Genomic DNA, 19157 nt, shown 5'->3' on the forward strand with positions numbered 1-19157 from the left:
AGTTTGGGATCGTCCACAAGTCGAACAGCCCGCCTTTGGATCCGATCAAATGGAAGGAGTTGGTACTGGGGTGCTCCAGCCCAAAGGTGGGAGCAGTACTCCATGTGAGGGCGGACTTGCGCCTTATAGAGTAGGAGCCTATGCTCGGGCGCGAAGTACCGCTTTGCTCTGTTGAGCACCCCAAGCTTTTTGGAGGCTAATTTGGCCTTGCTTTCCAAATGATCGCGGAATTGAACCTCGCTCGAAATGTGGACTCCAAGGATCCCAATGATGTTGGAAGGTGTGAGGGGAGTGCTCTGAAAGAGAAGAGGCAGTGTAAAAGGGGACTTCTTGGCAGAAAACGCGCAAACCTGTGTTTTAGTTGGGTTAAATTGCACTAGGTTTTGTGCGCCTCATTCTGACACTTTACCTAGGCAGGTTTCTATGTCAGACACAAGTTTGGCTCTACACTCCTCCAGCACTGCGCGAGAAAGCTGTGTATGTCCTTTGTACAGGGCATCACCCGTACTGTCATCCGTATGTCATGATGTCGTTTAGATATAACCGTGCTACAAGCGTACATAATATAATTATGAAATTGTTAAAAGTTCGTTTTAGGACTTAGTTACCGGTACTGGAATCAAACCGCACTGACTTTTACAGAAGTGGGGAGTAGCGTGGCTACATATTTTTCATAGAATTTCGACGTGGCGTGAATTTGTCTGACCCAGTGTCTGGCCTGCCCATTTAAGGTTGAGTGTACTTTGACTTTACTCAGAGTTTACTTAGACTTTAACCATCCCGTTTTAACCGAGAATTTAGTTTAAGTAAAGTCAAAGTAGGCACGATATCTCTATTAGGTAGGCTATATAGATTTCGGCTTAAGTGCCTTGAATTTTTACTTGGAATTATGGACTTTTAGTTACTTGAATTCAGCAGAGTTACAGCTTCCAGGTATAATGGGGCAAGAGTCCTCATCAGTCCAGTCGCCGCAATCATTGTCACCGTCGCATTGGAAATCTTTGCGCACGCATTTTTTGTTATTGCATTGGATTTCATTTTCACCACATTGTAGAAGATCTATGGCTGTAGGAATAAAAAAAGTAGATGTACAATTATTAAGCTTTATTAAAATTTGAAAATTAATGCCTAGCATACCTATATTTTATATCTTGAATGAAGGTCGATAATAATATAGTAAGAAAGAAATCTAATTATGTTAGATGAATAGTTAGATGTTAAATATAATAAAGTCACATCAGAAACCACATAGGTATATTTAAAAATAAAAATAAACTGTTTAAAAGAGTTTAGAAGACTAAAAACTATGATAATGACAACGTGCAATTGTGTGCGTAGTAGTGTATGTATTGTATTTTTTCATAAAATGGGAGAAAATCGAAGTATAGTAATGTTTGCATAAGACTCTTTTGACGAAAGATCTTTCTAACTTTCTAACTTTCTAAAAGAAAAAGAAAATTCTTACGACATTCAGCTTCGTCGGAGTTGTCGGGACAGTCAGCCTCCTTGTCACAACGCCAGTGAAGCGCCAGGCATTCGCCAGACCCGCAAGTGAATTGATTTTCTCGGCACCTAAGAAAATTTGAACGTAAATTACCAAATGCAAACACAGTTGACTGAGCGGTGATAGCCTAGTGGTGAACACGTCTGCCTTATAGTCGGGGAGTGGGGCTCGATCCCGCGGGCACGCACCTCTTACTTTTCAGAGTTATGTGCGTTTTAAGCAATTAAATATCACTGAACAGAACCGACATAGCTCAACGGGTTGCGAAGTGGCAATGGGCAGGTCACATAGTTCGTAAAACCGAAACGTTGGGGTCCCAAGGTGCTGGAATGGCGACCTTGCACCGGAAGACGCAGTGTTGGAAGACCCCCCCACTAGGTGGACGGACGACATCAGATGAGTCACAGGGAGCCGCGGGGTCCAGGCGTCGCTAGACCGTGGCGTATGGAAGTCCCTGCAAGAGACCTATGTCCAGCTGTGGACGTCTATCGGTTGATGATGATGAACGGAACTTTAACGGTGAAGGAAAATCTGCATGCCTGAGAGTTCTCCATGTTCTCAAGGGTGTGTCAAGTATTAATTTTCTTTGCGTCTTACCTCAAAGAAGATTTGTACCGATGCATTTGATAATTCAAAATTTTATAAAATCCATACTTCCATACTAATATTATAAATGCGAAAGTGTGTCTGTCTGTCTGTCTGTCTGTCTGCTAGCGTTTCAGGGCTCAACCGCTTAACCGATATTGACGAAATTTGGTACAGGGGTAGTTGCATCCCGGGGAAGGACATAGGCTACGTTTTATCCCGGAAAATGGAAGAGTTCCCACAGGATTTTTAAAAACTTAAATCCACGCGTACGAAGACGCGGGCATCAGCTAATTGTTGATAAAATCATAAACGTACTTGAAGGAAATTTCGAATGGTTTATATGGATCATTAATTCAGACCTAAGGCTAATTTCGTATTGATTTGCAATATTTTTTACTGAATAAAGCTAGTTAGCTATTTTTGTCATGGTACATCATCCCTCTGTACTGATTAAGTTATTATTATGTAAAAAGTGTTTTGGTTGTATGAAGCGATCGCCCACGGAAGTCGGGTATATCGGTTCTCCTTCACGGGACACGGGCTCGAGCGTGGGCGCGTAGCCATGGCAGCGGGCGCCCCCGCCTGCGAGTGGCGCTCATCCCGCGCAAGCCCGTACATCCCCCGCTCGCTTCCCGCCCCTCTTATTGATCTCTCGGCCGACACCAGCCCGAACTAGCTGAGCTAGGGACACACTGAAAAGGCGGTCAAGATCGGATATAACTTCGCAATTTGTTGTTGACTTGTATTGAAATTTTAATTTAGGTACTTATATAAATAAAAAATAATACTAAAAGTTGTAAAAAAAACCATTTAAACCACGTCTTTTTTTAATGAACGCAGGGTTGTGCGGTATCATCAAAAATAATTTCAAACAGAGCACAAAATATCTTCAAAAAATCTACTAAATTGACGATTTGGATTTGGCTAAAAAGTTGCTCTTTTTTATCTTGCGTCATTTGTTTCGAGTCTATCGTAAACATAGCTGCCGAAGACTATTACTTTGACTAATTTGAATAATTTTTATCTGTATTTAAGAACAAAATACTAATAGGTACGAGTCATTATGAGTCTATTATCATGGCAGAAGATATAACGCAACAGTTTTTATGCGTGGTCTAATTTTCTTCCTCTAATATTGGTCGAACCACAAGTTTAATTTAATTTTAGAGTAAACAGAAGGATGATCATTATTATTATAACATAACAGGACAATGAAATATTAACTCACTTTTCTGTCTGATTTTTTTTCGAAATATAGGTATAAAATAAAATGGGAATCAGTACCTAATCAAAATTACATCTACAGTCAGATACCTATACGCTAAACTCAAACTCAAATTATTTATTCAGAATAGGTAAAATTTTACGCTTACTGATATTCAAAATTTTAATTTGTAAGATGATATAGTGGTGATAATTAAAACGTAATTAAAACTAAAGCTACGATGGTTTCAAACGCGCCCAGGTCTGAGAAGAGCCCACGACAAACAGCCGGGTATTCTTTTTATTATCACCTCTTTACAAGATTACTTATTAGAACTATCACAAAGCCGTTAAGCAACTCATTCCCAAGCTTTCTTAATATTAAATAATCCTTTACATTGTAATAGGATTTTTCAATAAGTTTACGTTTTATGAAAACTTTGAACTTGTTGAGAGACATCTATGCATGTATGTATGTATGTATGTATGTATATACTTTATTGCACCACAGAAACACAAATGACAGGTTACAAAAAGAAATCTTAATAAGTAGGTACAAAAAGGCGGTCTTATCGCTAAATAGCGATCTCTTCCAGACAACCTTAACGCTAGGGAAAAAAACGAACAAATGGACAATGGGAGGTGGTGTAAAATAAACCTAAATACCAATAGCTAAATAAACTAAACCATATAATAAGAATATAAAATACATATTGTTAATACACTAATACATACAAATAAAGTATAATAGACATACATAAGACTACATAGATATATATACACATATAGATTTAAATAATAAACTATGCCGTTACTGATGATAGCAAAGAGATAGGTAATGATCTTTGACGTCAATTTTAAATTTGTTAAGGGATTCAGCACGATGGATTTGCGAGGGAAGCTCGTTCCATAAACAGATAGCAGTGACCGTGAAGGAATTCTTAAAGTATTTTGTCCGATGTGTAGGTGGCGCTAGAATGAGTTTTCCCGCTGATCGTAAAACTCTATCTGGTCTGTCATGGCCTAGAAATTTGAAATTTTCTTTTAAATAACTTGGAGTCATTGGATTGAACAATACACAGTACAGAAGAGAAACAATGTGCAGATTCCGGCGAAAGCGAATGGGTAACCATTTGAGCTTTGAACGAAATTCGGAGACATGGTCATATTTGCGCAAGCCAAATATAAACCTAATAGCAAGGTTTTGGATTCGCTCAAGTTTATTAAGTTGGTCCTCGGTTAAATCAATGTAGCTTGCGTCTGCATAATCGAGAATAGAGAGCAGTAAAGATTGAGCTAACATAATCTTAGTAGGAATGGGAAGCAAAGAACGTAGGCGCCTGAGAGAACCCATGGCAGCAAAGGTCTTTCTACTGAGTTCCTTTAATTGATGAGACCACGAGAGAGTAGTGTCCAAGTAGACACCGAGATTTTTCACAGTAGCACTATAAGGTATAACAACACCATTTAATGTAAGTATTGGTAGATTATCCCAATCAACCCTCGAAATCAAGCCAGCACCACCAATAATAATAGCCTGGGATTTACAAGGATTCACTTTTAAACCATAACTCATATCGGCTCCCTACGACTCGTTTGATGTCGGCTGTCCATCTAGGGTCTTCTAACGCTGTGCTTTCCAGCGCGAGGTCGCCATTCTAGCAAGTTGGGACCCCAACGTCTATCAGTTTTTCAAACTATGTGCCCTGCCCATTGCCACTTCAGATTTGCAAACTGCTGAAGTGCTATGCACGTCTGCTAAACATTCTATGAGGTCACGAACATTAGATAAATGCCGATTTACAATAATTCCCACGATCATCTAATACTGAATACATAATCACAGCTGACGTCAAGACCAGGCAAGTTATTCAGCAAATAAAATTAAGCAAATTGCAAGCGTGCGTCATCATCAGTCCCTTGTTTTATTTTGATATCCCAACTAGAGGCGATGCTAAATTCGTCACCATTCTGTCAATTTACGTAACGGGGGGTTATATACCATAAATGTATATTATTTCAGAATAGGCATGTTATTTGCTGTTATTTCTGGAGTTAGCCTTCATTAGATTTTTACCCTTCTCATTCTGATTCTCACTTCACATCTTCATTTTACACTTCACACTTGGCCAGCGTGGTAGTCTTTGGCCAAAAGTATGATCTGAGAGGAGACCCGTTCTCTGTAGTGAGCCGGCGATGGGTTAATCGTGATGATGATGATGAGATTTTTAGAATGATGTGAATATGATTTTAATGTCTGGTAAAAATAAAATGTACTTTTAATCACATCGCGTATTAGCGTATGGTAGTCTGTGAAGGTAACTCAGGGGTTGTGGGATCGAGTTTATAACAAAAAATCCGTTTCATATTTTAAAATCTCGAAGATGTCTTTTATTGGTTGAGTCGATGACGAAGCACTTTTTACATTATTAAGAGTTAAAACATCACTAGCAAAATACCTACCAGCTTAATTTTGTGTCACATAGCCCCAAACTTTTTCCATCGCGGTTCAATAAACAAGGAAAAACAAAAGTAAAACCTCACAAAAACACTCGATGGTCCTAACTGTGAGGGGCATCGCTGTAGGTGGGGAGCGAGCTATTATAACATGCAGTCTCCTCACAAGTGCTCGGTACTCAAGCATTTTGTTTTGCGATGACGCTCGTTATAAGTGTTTGTACATATTGATCGTGGAACCTAAAAATATCAATTATATTTAACTAGCTGACCCGCCCCGGCTTCGCTCAAATGGAGTCTTTTAAAATCCCTGATTGGGTGGAAATTGGTATTCCCAAATCTCCTGAAACACTTACTTCTTCATTTTTTGTCGGATAACCCAAATAGCAATGTTTATAGATAGATATTAAAAAATGAAGTAGGTAATTCATACAATCCTTCGTCCCCTATTTAATCCCCTTCGGGGTGGACTTTCTAAGTCATAGACCGGGAAAGTGAGATAGGCTACTATTTATCCCGAAAAATCAAAGAGTTGCCACAGGATTTTTATAAAACCTAAATCCACGCGGATGAAGTCGTGGGCATCAGCTAGTTAAAAATATTTATTCTGGTAGGTACTCACTTCCCCTTGGGGCAGTGGTTTTCATCGGAGTTGTCTCGGCAGTCGTTGTCGCCGTCGCACATCCAGTCGTTGTGTATGCAAAGCCCATTGGCGCATTGGAACTGCTCTGATGTGCAGTTTACTGAAGTGCCTGTATAACAAAAATGTTTACTAAATTAAATATACCTAGAGCGTAATTAAAGCTAAATACTAACAGAGTTCAGTGTTTCTTCACCGAGGATCACTTACTAACAAGAAGGTATATCATCAGAGTACAATTCATCACAACTTGGACACTAGCTGGAGAGTAATAAATATTATAAGACATTTATTTTAAAAAATTGTCGCTTGCCGCAATAAGTTTCGTCGAAGAAAATTTTGCAGTCGTCATTGTCGTAGATCCAGTCGAGTGCTATACGAATCCTCATGCATGTGTCTTATATAATGCGGTTGTCGTGCTGTTCGTATTTATATTGAAAGCTTGAAATATGTCGCTTACCACACTTGAGTTTCATCGGAGAACTCGGCGCAGTCGTCTCCGTCGCATAGCCAGTCGAGTACAATACACACGTTCGTGCTATGGCATAATATGGTGCGATTTTCGTGCTCGTCGCGTTTATGCTACAAACCTGAAATTCGTTGCTTACCACAATGAGTTTCGTCGGAGAAATCCCCGCAGTCGTTGTCACCGTCACAAAGCCAGTCGAGTGCAATGCAAACGCTCGTGCTGTGGCATATGGTGCGGTTTTCGTTCTCGTCGCAAGTCGGCGTGCAGCCTGCTTCGTCTTCAGCGTCGACGCACTCTACTTTTCCGTCGCAACGTTTCTCCATTGGTATGCATTTGCAGGATGCCTGATTGAATAAAAATAGTAGTTTATGAAGTGTGTGTTATGTAGTGGTATTAAAACATGAATGTGAGTTCAAAAAACGAGCCGTAGGTGAGTTTTTCAATAGTATCACACGAGTGTTTTAATACCTAATTATGTAGAGTTTCATACACTACTTTTTCTAAACTCATATTATCTAAAAATTTAAACCATTATCTTGGTAACATAAGTATTTAGTCAAAACTCATAAGCTTTTCTTGATATTGTAGGATAAATAATAAATTGTAGAATAAATATTGTAGAAAAAAAAGGTTGAAGCAAAATTATTCACTGCGTAGAAAAATGTAAAAGTTGCTGAAATTAGAATAGAAAAGAAATACAAAATAAAAGACCGTTTAATTAAAGACCGAATAACCATTTAAATAAAATCATTTTTTTTAATCAAACTTTATTTAATTTAGACCGTGATCCTGATCTCCATTTCATGGGTAAAAGGTTTTTTAACAAAGACACTAAAAGTCGCTAAATATTTATTGTCGCTAAAAGTGAAAAAAGTCACTCGCGTGAATGAGGTACAAAACAAATTTTTCAAGGACCTACTATACTGAAAAAAATTAGGCATAAAGAAAGTTAATTTTGTATTGTTTTTACCTGGCATGAGAAAAAATCTTTGGAGCACGGTATGTGGCAGCCGCCGTCATCTGTATCTTCATCGTCATCAGCGACAACATAGGATCCCTTAGGATTCACGTGTATACGACCGTTTGCTAAAAAAGAAAATGTTGCTAAAATATTTGATACATAGGGCCTATGAGCAACTCCTTAACTATAACAGTGGGTATAGTTAATTAGGTTAAGTTACTTCAAGCAGCATCTCTTACTTCTGCACTTCGTACTTCTTGATTGTACAATCAAAAATTCTTAATCATAGTTTAGGAAGAGCAAGGAGTTTACAGATTGTTCTGCTTTTTTTATCTTTATCTGTACTTTGATTTCTTTGGATTCGAAATAAAGAACTGACATGAACATAATCTACCACATAATAACGCAAAATGAATGGAAACATTCTTGGATCTATGATACTTGCGTTAGGTTAGGTATACCTATATTCTTGTATTTCAATTACCGGTGTAAAGGTTACGTTAGAGTTAGAGTTTTTATAACTGTGTAAATAACTTACGATGCCAAGAGTCAACTCTTGTGTAAGGACTGTGTGGTCGGAATCCGGGCACCTGTATGGGCCCGGACACGCCTGCTGGTGGTTGGTACGGGGGCACGCGGCCGATGGCGGAGCGCGTGTCCGGCGGTTCTGCCGTGCCATTACCCGGGCGGGGGTGTGGCGCCGGTGGTGGTGGTGGTGGTTGATCGGCGAGAACTAAGGGAAATCATAATTTGTATTTGAAGTACAAATCGAACCTTGCGATTCCTGTATTAAAATGCTGGTATTCTGGTATTTTTTGCAGATTCGTTGGGTAGATAGCTAACCACACGGCAAAGTTCGTTAGCGCTAGACTAGATTCCAAGTCGCAGAAAATATCGCTCTTCTGAAACTTGGAAACGCGCATCGGTCATATCTAAAGTAAAGTCATCATGACAAGTCGAAAGCAATATCCTCCTACGGAAGTGTTAGAAATCTGTTTTATTGAGGTCCTTTGTTCCCAAAGCAACTAAAGCACAAATCATCATTTAGAAGATCTGATAAGTCGCAAGAAGAATCGTTACAAACTACGACAAAGTTAGGTCGCCCCTCTGGAATTTGGAGACCTTTGGTCATAATAACTGTTCTGTCATGGCAAAACGAAACCAAAATCTTCAGGCAGAAAGTGATGGAAGGATCTGTTCTTGAGGTCGTCTGCTCCCAAAGAAACTAATTATCATTTTAAAAATAAAACTGACTCCAAGTAGGTATAGTTACAGCAAGATGATAGTAATTACAAACATATGCCAACACATTATAAGAAGAAGTAATTAGATATGCCTGTGCCATACATCCACTTCGCTTTAAAGTTGCAACTGCACAAAGCACTTTGTGCAAATCTTTATAAGTATCAAAATTTATAGTAAAATGATGTGTTATTCTAATTTTAGATATATACCGCTGATGCCTTTGTTGCCAATGCATCGCTCTGCACCGCTACTCGTCACAATCACAACTTCAAAGCAAATTAGAAAGGCAGTAGGTAGTTGGATTCATGATTGAAGTAGGACTAAAATTCCTAGCAATTCTTACCGCAAATCCAACAAGTTGCCAAAAGGGTCACTTGGATGGCAATCGTAGCCGGCATCAAGACCGCTTGGGCCTGCAGAAAGCGTCGCATCTCCATCTAGGTGACTTGAGCTGCTTCCACGCGTGATATGACCCTCAATGGTTGCAGCATGGCTTCACCACACTACAACGCTCTGCACGCTCACCTATCTGCATAAACGAAAAATGAAAGATCTAGCACCTTTCTAAAATATGATAACCTATCAATCAATCAAAGTTAAATAAAATTGCACTCTCTGTGAAGTCTTTAACACACTGGCGCATTTGGTACGTATCTTCTTCCCTTATCTGTGACTGCGTGCAATGTGTGGTGTGCTGAAAGCGCTACCTAAAGATAGTAGGTACTATAAAATAATATAACCTAATAGGTTACTGAGAAGTAGATAGGCGAATAAACGGCGCAGAACAGATGATAATTTCATTCTCGGTACAGGGTTATTGCCGATGCAAATTGCTCCATTGTGTAATTGAGCAACAGACTTGTTGTGTCACAGTTCTATACCGCAAAAATCATAAGGATGTGATAGGAAGCTCAAACACGCTGTTTATTTGAAACCCTTCAAAAAGATCGCTTCACTGTCTTCTTACCTTTTTACTTTTTATAAGCTTTTTTTTACTTTGATAATTATCATTCAATAGCTAATGTCCCTGTTGAACTGTATTATGGCAACTCAGAATTTCTAAGTCAGTCGTTGTCTGTGGTCTGCACTAAGTGCAACCATGCTTTTGTCGTGTATCCTAATTATTAATAGAAATAGAAATTAAAGTGTCTTTAATATAGAAGGCTGAAGTTTTACTGGCTACAAGAATCCTCCAAGTACACCTATCATGGTTATGGACCCAGGTCACGCCAGAAGAAATTAAAAAAAAGAAAAGAAAAGAACGCCACGCCGCGAAATGGAGGAACACGACAAAAAGAACAAGTATGGCGTCACGCCATTTGCCGGCTCAAATTATAGTAACTGGTTGTTTAGAATAAAGATTGTATTGCAAGCGCAAAATCTATACAGTTACGTATTTTCGTCAGAATCAGAAGAAAAGCCGGATTCTACGAAGGAAGGAAAATGCATGGACATTCTGGTCCAATGCATTAGTGATACTCATTTGGAAATAATCAAGGAGTGTAAAACGTCAAAAGAATTATTGAAGAAACTTGATGATACTTTTGCAAGGAAAGGTATAGCGTCACAGTTAATTACAAGAAAAAGATTGTTAACCCAGAAATATGATGGAGTGGAAGGTCTTGAAAACTATTTCATTGTTTTTGAAAAACTGGTAAGAGAATTAAAAGAATCGGGCGCTCAACCTAGTGAGAGTGAAGTCTGTTGCTACATGTTATTGGCTATGCCTCCGGCATTCCAATATGTAGTTACGGCGATAGAAACCTTAAATAGTTCAGATATTACGTTAGAATTTATTAAGAAAAGATTATTAGATGAAGAAATTAAAAGAATAGGTTTTGGAACTCAAGAGGAGAGTGATGCATTTATATTGAATCAAAGAAAGAAACAGAATAATAAGAAATTTAATAATTCGCCAAGCAGCAGCACCAGCAGTTTCCCATTTAACTGTTATAATTGCGGGAAGCGGGGCCACCGGAAGGCTCAGTGCCGTTTTAGAAAAGCACAAGGCTCAGCTAATATTGTTCAGAAGGAAAGAGAAGATGAGGTTTCCTTTATGACATCTTCAGAAGCATTAGTAACACAGGAAAGTTCCAGAAAAATAGAGTTTATAGTTGATTCTGGGGCTACGGATCATCTGGTTAACAAAAGAGAATATTTTAGTAGGATCGAGAAGTTAGAGACCCCTATTAAAATTAATATTGCCAAGGACGGTGAGGTGTTAAATGCATATGAGTCAGGTGTTATTTATACAAAGGAGGTTAAATTGAAAAATGTGCTGTTTGTGCCAGACCTGCGGTGTAATCTGCTGTCAGTAAATAAAATTGAAAACTCCGGATTTGGGATAACCTTTGAAAATAATAGGTTGACTATTCACAAGAATAACAAAACAATACTAAAAGGTAATAAAACAAATAAGTTATACAGATTAACCCTAAATTTGAAAGATGAAGAATTATGTGCACAGAAAGCTTATAGCATTTCAGAAACTCAGAATGATTGGCATAGAAAACTTGGACATGCTTCAAAAGGAAAGTTAGAAAAATTGAAGTCTAGAAAACTAATATCTTTTGAAAACTCAAATAAAGAAATATTATGTGAACCTTGTTTAAAGGGAAGACAGACTAGATTGCCATTTGCAGAATATAATTACAAAAGTAAGAGAATTTTAGAAGTTATTCATTCGGATTTGTGCGGTCCAATTAATCCAGCGACATATGGTAACAAGAAATATATTTTAAGTTTTGTTGATGATTACAGCCATTTTACAACAGTCTATTTGTTAGAAAGCAAAACGGAGGTGCTACAGTGTTTCAAGAAATATGTAAATTTGGTAGAAACCCAATTTGATAAGAAAATATCTAGATTTCGGTGCGATAATGGGAAGGAATATGACAACATAGAATTTAAAAGCTATTGCGAAGAAAAGGGAATAAAAATTGAATTTACAATAAGCTACACACCCCAGCAAAACGGGAAGTCAGAAAGATTCAACAGAACTGTTGTAGAAAAGGCAAGAACTTTATTAGCCGACACAAGTTTGGAAAAACAATTATGGGGAGAAGCGGTATACAGTGCTACCTACATAATTAACAGAATTCCAACCAGCAGAGGTGTCATACCTGCTGAGATTTGGTATGGTAGAAGTCCAGATTATTCTAAAATAAAAGCCTTTGGTACTGAGGCATATGTACATATTGGCAAGGAGCACAGAAATGGAAAGTTTGATGTGAAATCAAAGAAGTATTACATGGTTGGCTACTGTGATAATGGATATAGACTCTGGGATTCCGCGCTGAAGAAAATTATTAGAAGTAGAGATGTAATATTTAATGAAAAACCAAGAAGTAACATGGAAACTTTTACATACATAGAAGAAGATGACTTACCATCAAACTTGCCATTGCCTTGTAGAGAAAAGAGCCAGCAAGATCAATCAATAAGTAGTACTGAGGAAAAAAGTACAGGAAAGACATCTACCGAACCTTATCAAGAAATAAATGATACAGAAAGGGAACAGAGACAAAGAAAAAGACCAGTATGGTTAGAAGACTATGAGACATTCCATGCTGCATACATTTCTCAAGAATTTATAAATGATGAACCAAGGACATTACAAGAAGCAGTGGAAAGCGTAGAAAGTGACAGATGGAAAGAAGCAATGGATAGCGAATTGCAGTCACATGAGAAACATCAAACATGGACTATGGTAGAAAGACCAAAGGATAAGGAAGTCATAGAAAGTCGATGGGTATTTCGAAAGAAATCAGATAATAACTACAAAGCCAGGTTAGTGGCAAAAGGTTTCCAGACTTCACAATATGAAGAAACATATGCTCCTGTTGGAAGACTCACAACGTTAAGGTCATTGCTTGTAATTGCAAATCATGACAATCTAAAGATAGAACAGTTGGATGTGAAAACTGCTTTTCTCCATGGCATACTTAAGGAGGAGATATACATGAGTCTACCAGGTCAGCATAATAGTGAAAAAGTGTGCAAACTTAACAAGTCAATTTATGGCTTGAAGCAAAGCCCAAGGTGTTGGAATAAAGTATTCCACGAGTTTATGTGTGCAAACAACTTCAAGTGCTCAGATTATGATAGTTGTTTATACTTATTACAAAACGAAAATGGTGAGATAAGTGTGTATGTGTTTCTGTACGTGGATGACATTTTAATTATGAGTGCATGTGAAGAGAAAATTAAAGACCTTAAGTTTAAACTAGAAAAACAATTTGAAATGGTTAGTTTGGGTCAAGTTCATAAGTTTTTAGGGATAGAAATAGAAAGAGAGTTTTCTAAAGGTATGATTAAAATTCATCAGAAAAGTTATATAGAAAAAGTTCTTACAAAGTTTAACATGAAGGACTGTAAAAGTGTAGCTACTCCTTGTGAAGTTGGACTGAAACTAGAAAAACCAGAAAGTTATACTTGTACCCAGCCTTACCGTGAGTTAATTGGGTGTTTGATATATTTAGTTATTTGTACTAGGCCTGATTTGTCTTTTGCGGTGAGCTATTTTAGTAGGTATCAGAACAATGCATCCGATAAACATTTTACCTACCTGAAAAGAGTTCTGAGATACTTAAAGCAGACGGCAAATTATGGATTAGTGTATAAGAATAAACCATGTAAGAATGTAGCCGAGGGATATTGTGATTCTGACTGGGCAGCTGATGTTGATAGAAAATCAGTGTCAGGTTACTGTTTACTGTTATATGGAAATATTGTACAATGGTCTACTCAAAAACAGAAAACGGTCTCTCTTTCAACTGCCGAATCAGAATATATGGCTCTAAGTATGATAGCACGGGAATCAGTGTGGTTTAAAGGACTTTTGAATAATCTTGAAATTCAATGTGAAAGTATAATTATTTTTGAAGATAACCAGTCTTGTATCCACATAGCTAAAAATAGAGAAAATAGCAAAAGAGTAAAACACATTGATATAAAGCATCATTTTATTAGAAACTTAATAGAACAGAATGTTATTGTATTGGTGTATATTAACACTTCAGAACAAGTTGCAGATGTGTTGACTAAACCGCTGCACAAAAATCTTTTTAATTATTTTAGAACCTGTATGGGAATAGAAGAGTGTTAGTAAATATTAATAGTTATTAGTATTACTCAATTTAAAGAATAAATATCGTTTTATTTGTTTACATTATTGGTTGTTTTTTAGATTAAATTGTCAAAACTTAATTGTCAAAGAATATTTTTGTCAAAGATTAAAAAGTATAGAATAACAGAAGGATATAAAAAGTCAGAATATGAAAGTTGTAAAAGTAAAGTTAGGTAAAAATGTCAGAAAACTAAGATAGTGTGTAGAAGTAAGAGATTGAAGAAATTCAGGGTTGAGGAGGAGTGTTGAACTGTATTATGGCAACTCAGAATTTCTAAGTCAGTCGTTGTCTGTGGTCTGCACTAAGTGCAACCATGCTTTTGTCGTGTATCCTAATTATTAATAGAAATAGAAATTAAAGTGTCTTTAATATAGAAGGCTGAAGTTTTACTGGCTACAAGAATCCTCCAAGTACACCTATCAGTCCCCGACTTCGTCCGCGGGGAATTAGGTTTTTTAAAAATCCCGTGGGAACTCTTTGATTTTCCGGGATAAAAAGTAGCCTGTCACTCTCCAGGTTTTTATCTATACCCATGCAAAAAATCACGTCAATCCGTTGCACCGTTGCGACGTGATTGAAGGACAAACCAACAAACAAACCCACTTTCGCATTAATAATATCCATATCCATCCATACTTCCATACTAATATTATAAATGCGAAAGTGTGTCTGTCTGTCTGCTAGATTTTCACGGCCCAACGCAACAGTTTAACCAATTTTGGTGAAATTTGGTACAGAGTTAGCTTATATCCCGGGGAAGGACATAGGCTTTATCCCGGAAAATTAAAGCAGAATGTTTATTTATTTATTTATTTATTTTATACTTTATTGCACACAACACAAAGTCAACATATAAAGGGAAACATACAAGGATCTTAATTTAATAGCTGTAGCACGCAAAGGCGGCCTCATCGCCAAAGCGATCTCTTCCAGGCGACCTTTGACGAAAGGAATCAGGAAAGCACGGGTTGGTGCGGCAACCAAAAATGGGCCTAGGTAGGTACCTATAATACCTATTAGTAAAAATTAGACTACATACACAATACATACCTACTAATAATACACAAATATATGTTGTAAATATTACAGTAAGACGCAATCCTTTTATAGACGCAGCCATATTGAAAATTCGCAATTATATCGGATTATGTAAACGCATGCGCCGAAATTGCTACGCGCTACCTACTTGTTGATCCCGTTTCCATTCACTACGCACCGAGCCGCGCAATCTACGACTTAGGGCGCGCGCACACTACACCACACTACACAGTACACACTACACACGTTTGACAGACTGACTGACTGACTATCACGAAATGCTCTTCAGAAATGAACCTGTTACAAAATCACCTACACATATCATTTTATCATACAAAAGGCGATTAACAACCAATGTAACCTACTACTGGTTAATTAACCTTAAATTGATCATTTCTAGGCACATGAGGAAATACTCTGGGTCTACGTGCTGTTATTATCAATTCATTGACATGGTTAATAAAATGCAAAAGCAAAACGATAACTCAAACAGCGTATTAAACTTAAAACAACCTAGTTGAAAGAATATTCAATATCACAATTTGAGCTTAAATACAAATACGCTAAATATCTACGTTAATAACACCTGTATTTTTTATTGGTGGGCAAAAAAATGCTGGCTTTGTTATTAACATACACAATACACCATAATTAAGTCACAGTTAAGTGAAAAGGTATCTAGTTACCTGGGTAGGTACCTACTTAACAAAATACTTATGTCGTCCATTCATTAGAGTAGGACGTCATTGGGCTCATATTAGTACTAGCTTAAGCTCGCGGCTTCATCCGCGTGGACCACAACAATTTCAAACCCCTATTTCACCCCTTAGAGGTTGAATTTTCAAAAATCCTTGCCTGCGTCATAGCAGCTATCTGCTTGCCAAATTTCAGCCCGATCCGTCCGTTTGAGCTATGCGTTGATAGATCAGTCAGTCAGCCAGTCACTTTTCCTTTTATATATTTAGATTAAGAATTTTCAAAGCGCGATTCTTGCTTTGTACTAAACAAACTGAGATAATCACAATAAGTCATAAGAGTTAAGAATCATAAAAGTCTACTTATCTATAAGCAGATACAGACTTTGCTATAACAATACTGTACTGTACTACTATATAGGTAATAATAATAATAAGCACACACAAAAACAAATGAATCTATCAGAATTACCTGTTAGAATTAATAAATAATATGATATGATTTTATAGAATTTTACTGGTTGAATACCGAAAAGTCAATTGTTAAAAGCGTCGTAGGTAAATATCATTAACTGGATGTATTTTGACTTTTCTGCCATATTTTAACAGGCTAAAAATACTCTTAACTTTTAAGATGCTTTTCAATATTCGGGGACAACAGCTATTTTATTTATATAGAGCAAGTTTATAGTGACAATATTTACCGTGTAGCTGGCAAACTGTGCGATCAATACGGACGAGAGGGCTGCGCGGTGCGCCCACGCCCTCCCGCGCACTCTACCCTCTCTGAAACTAAACGCCTGCCTCCAGCCGCCTGCTCTCACGACCATGAAATCTTTTACCACGTCAAACCGTAAATCAATAAATTACCTTACTTTCCTTCCTATTATTTGCCTCATGATTGCAGAAAAGTGAAAACGAATGTTTTTTTTTTTAAAAGCCTTTCGTAAACCCAATTATTTGCTGTAGTTTATTAATTTTAAATAGCACTTCGTCTTAGCTCTCACACTATTTTAAGTATTTACTTAACAAATCGATGGTTAGAACTGAAAATAAGCTGCAATGATAATATAAAAAAATGCTTACCGTACTTCAATTGCTAATAGGTACGACGTAACATTTTCCAAGCGACACAACACAAGCACTGAGACTAACACACTGAAACGATGTCTTTGGAAATAGTAAAGCATTCACTATCTATTGCGATTCAGTTAATGTTTTTCTATATGTTATTGTTAATTAGCGTATTATGTGTTCCCGTAGCGCGATTGGGAAGGTACTAGGCGATCTGGACCCTGGTTACACCCCCCCGCGCCTCGGTCGTCCCGCGCAGTCTGCGCCTGTTCAATGAATGGACTTGCCCGTACCTAGCTCCTATTTAAAGTCCCTTTTAACAGTCGCCTACATTTGTATTATATCGGTTCCTCAATAACAGCCGATGAAAATAGACGATGTATTTATAAATATATAGTTAGTTGAATAAACCTCTTCTTGTACTTGATACTGCTTATCTTATTATAAGATAGGTATTAATGTTGCTCAGTGCATCGGCCTTCGCTACTCTAGGTACATAAGTAAAAAAAAATTATAGCCCGTACAAAATGACCCCTCACGCGCCATTTTAACTTTATGGGTCCACTGTCTTCTCAAAAGTACGGTTCACCTTTAAAATAAGGACTAGTCTTACTTTTGACATTTAAAGTTAAAATGGCTTGTGACGAGTTAACGCGTTATTCATCCATACTAATATTATAAATTCGACAGTGTGTATGTCTGTCTGTCTCATCTGTCTGCTAGCTTTGTACGGCCCAACAGCTTAACCGATTTTGACGAAATTTGGTACAGAGTTAGCTTACATCCCGGGGAAGAACATAAGCTTTTTATCCCGGAAAATCAAAGAGTTCCCACGGGATTTTTAAAATCCCGAATCCATGTGGACAACGTCGCGGGCATCATCTAGTATGTACCTACATAGATAGATGATCTTATAATTTACTTGATGATTTACTAGTCAGACATAGTCATAAGACATTAGGTATATAATTTTACAATTGGAATGTCTATTAATATAAGCGATAATAATCATTTAACTTCAAAGGTGCTCCTACCACTACAAAACTTTGTAAATTAAAGTTTTTTTTTGGATAAGTATACTATATTGACTTGTACTAATTGCTTATCTACTGTATGGTTAACTATCGCCATGGGATATCACAAGAGCACCTGCATTAGGTACGACGGTAAAAATAAATAAAGTCTGCTTGACTTTATTTATTTTTACCGTAGTTTTAACGCGAAGTTAATACAACAAATTCCTGAAAGACCGCCAACGCATTGGTGGTTCCTCTGGTAGGTACTGCAAATGTTCATGGGCGGCGGTAATCACTTAACATCAGGTGAGGTGGACTGCTCGTTTGCTCGCATTTTTATTTTTTTTTGTGACTTCAAAATGTAGGAAAGCGGATCCCACCTAGGTGGGACAGCGCTAAGTCGAAGAAAATACGCGGAGTTAATAACAACGCAACCACTATCTTTTAAGAGTTTTCCATAATCAGCGGAGAGCAAAGCTTTAAAACAGTCCATCAAAAAGCTACCTACATCAACAACCCCCCAATAGATGTCGCTATTTTATTTTACAGGCAATTTTTGCTAACAGCTACATCTATTTATAAATCGAGGTACTAAATTGTTCTTGACATGATCCCATAGGTTCCTCTAAACTTTTTACTGAGCCCAAATTCATTCACAAAACCTTAAAAACTACTGTACCAATTCGAAATATTTTAGCAACGCATTCGTATCCTATAATCGTGGTTTGTTTCCAAAACAAGTTTGAATCTCATGTTGAGTTGCCTGCGTATTAAATTCTAACTTAGATGTAACTTAGCTCTTGGGATGGTTTCTTCTTACGATGGATAGAATAACATTTTATATTTTAAGAATGTTAAAAATGATTTATAGATCTCAGGGTCTACACTCTACACTCTACGGGTTGTACAGCTCCGGTCTAACCTTTCCTTAACTCTACATAATATTAAATAGTTTTTATTGTAATAACTTTGACGAAAAACGCGCTTTTGTTTCTTAGCTTACTTTCAGTCGTAATTGTTTGTATATTAAGCATAAATATAATTAATTAATGTTTGTGAGCTAATAATCTGCCAATCCGCATTGGGCCAGCGTGGCAGACTATGGCCTAAAACTCTTCTCACTCTGAAAGGAGACTCG

The 19157-nt window shown here is 37.4% G+C and overlaps 1 protein-coding gene across 3 annotated transcripts in view; it reads right to left on the bottom strand.

Annotated features, from left to right (window-relative positions):
• Lrp4 (LDL receptor related protein 4) overlaps window positions 1-17261 on the bottom strand; it is a 31768-nt gene extending 14507 nt beyond the window's left edge. For 2 of the 3 annotated variants that reach the window (XM_069499029.1, XM_034969485.2), the window contains exons 1-8: window positions 17016-17261; window positions 9411-9596; window positions 8361-8555; window positions 7832-7947; window positions 7001-7205; window positions 6375-6504; window positions 1466-1572; window positions 906-1065 (exon numbers count right to left, since the gene is read on the bottom strand). In XM_069499029.1, the coding sequence (XP_069355130.1) occupies window positions 906-1065; window positions 1466-1572; window positions 6375-6504; window positions 7001-7205; window positions 7832-7947; window positions 8361-8555; window positions 9411-9504 (1007 nt within the window). In that variant the 5' untranslated portion in view covers window positions 9505-9596; window positions 17016-17261. Of the gene's footprint in view, window positions 1-905; window positions 1066-1465; window positions 1573-6374; window positions 6505-7000; window positions 7206-7831; window positions 7948-8360; window positions 8556-9410; window positions 9597-9807; window positions 9971-17015 lie in introns of those variants that run through there. The other variant, XM_069499028.1, reaches the window with a different exon arrangement.
• Window positions 17262-19157: the final 1896 nt, after the last annotated feature.

This window comes from Maniola hyperantus, chromosome 6, assembly GCF_902806685.2.
Source record: "Maniola hyperantus chromosome 6, iAphHyp1.2, whole genome shotgun sequence".
In the NCBI taxonomy this organism is placed as follows: Eukaryota; Metazoa; Arthropoda; class Insecta; order Lepidoptera; family Nymphalidae; genus Maniola; species Maniola hyperantus.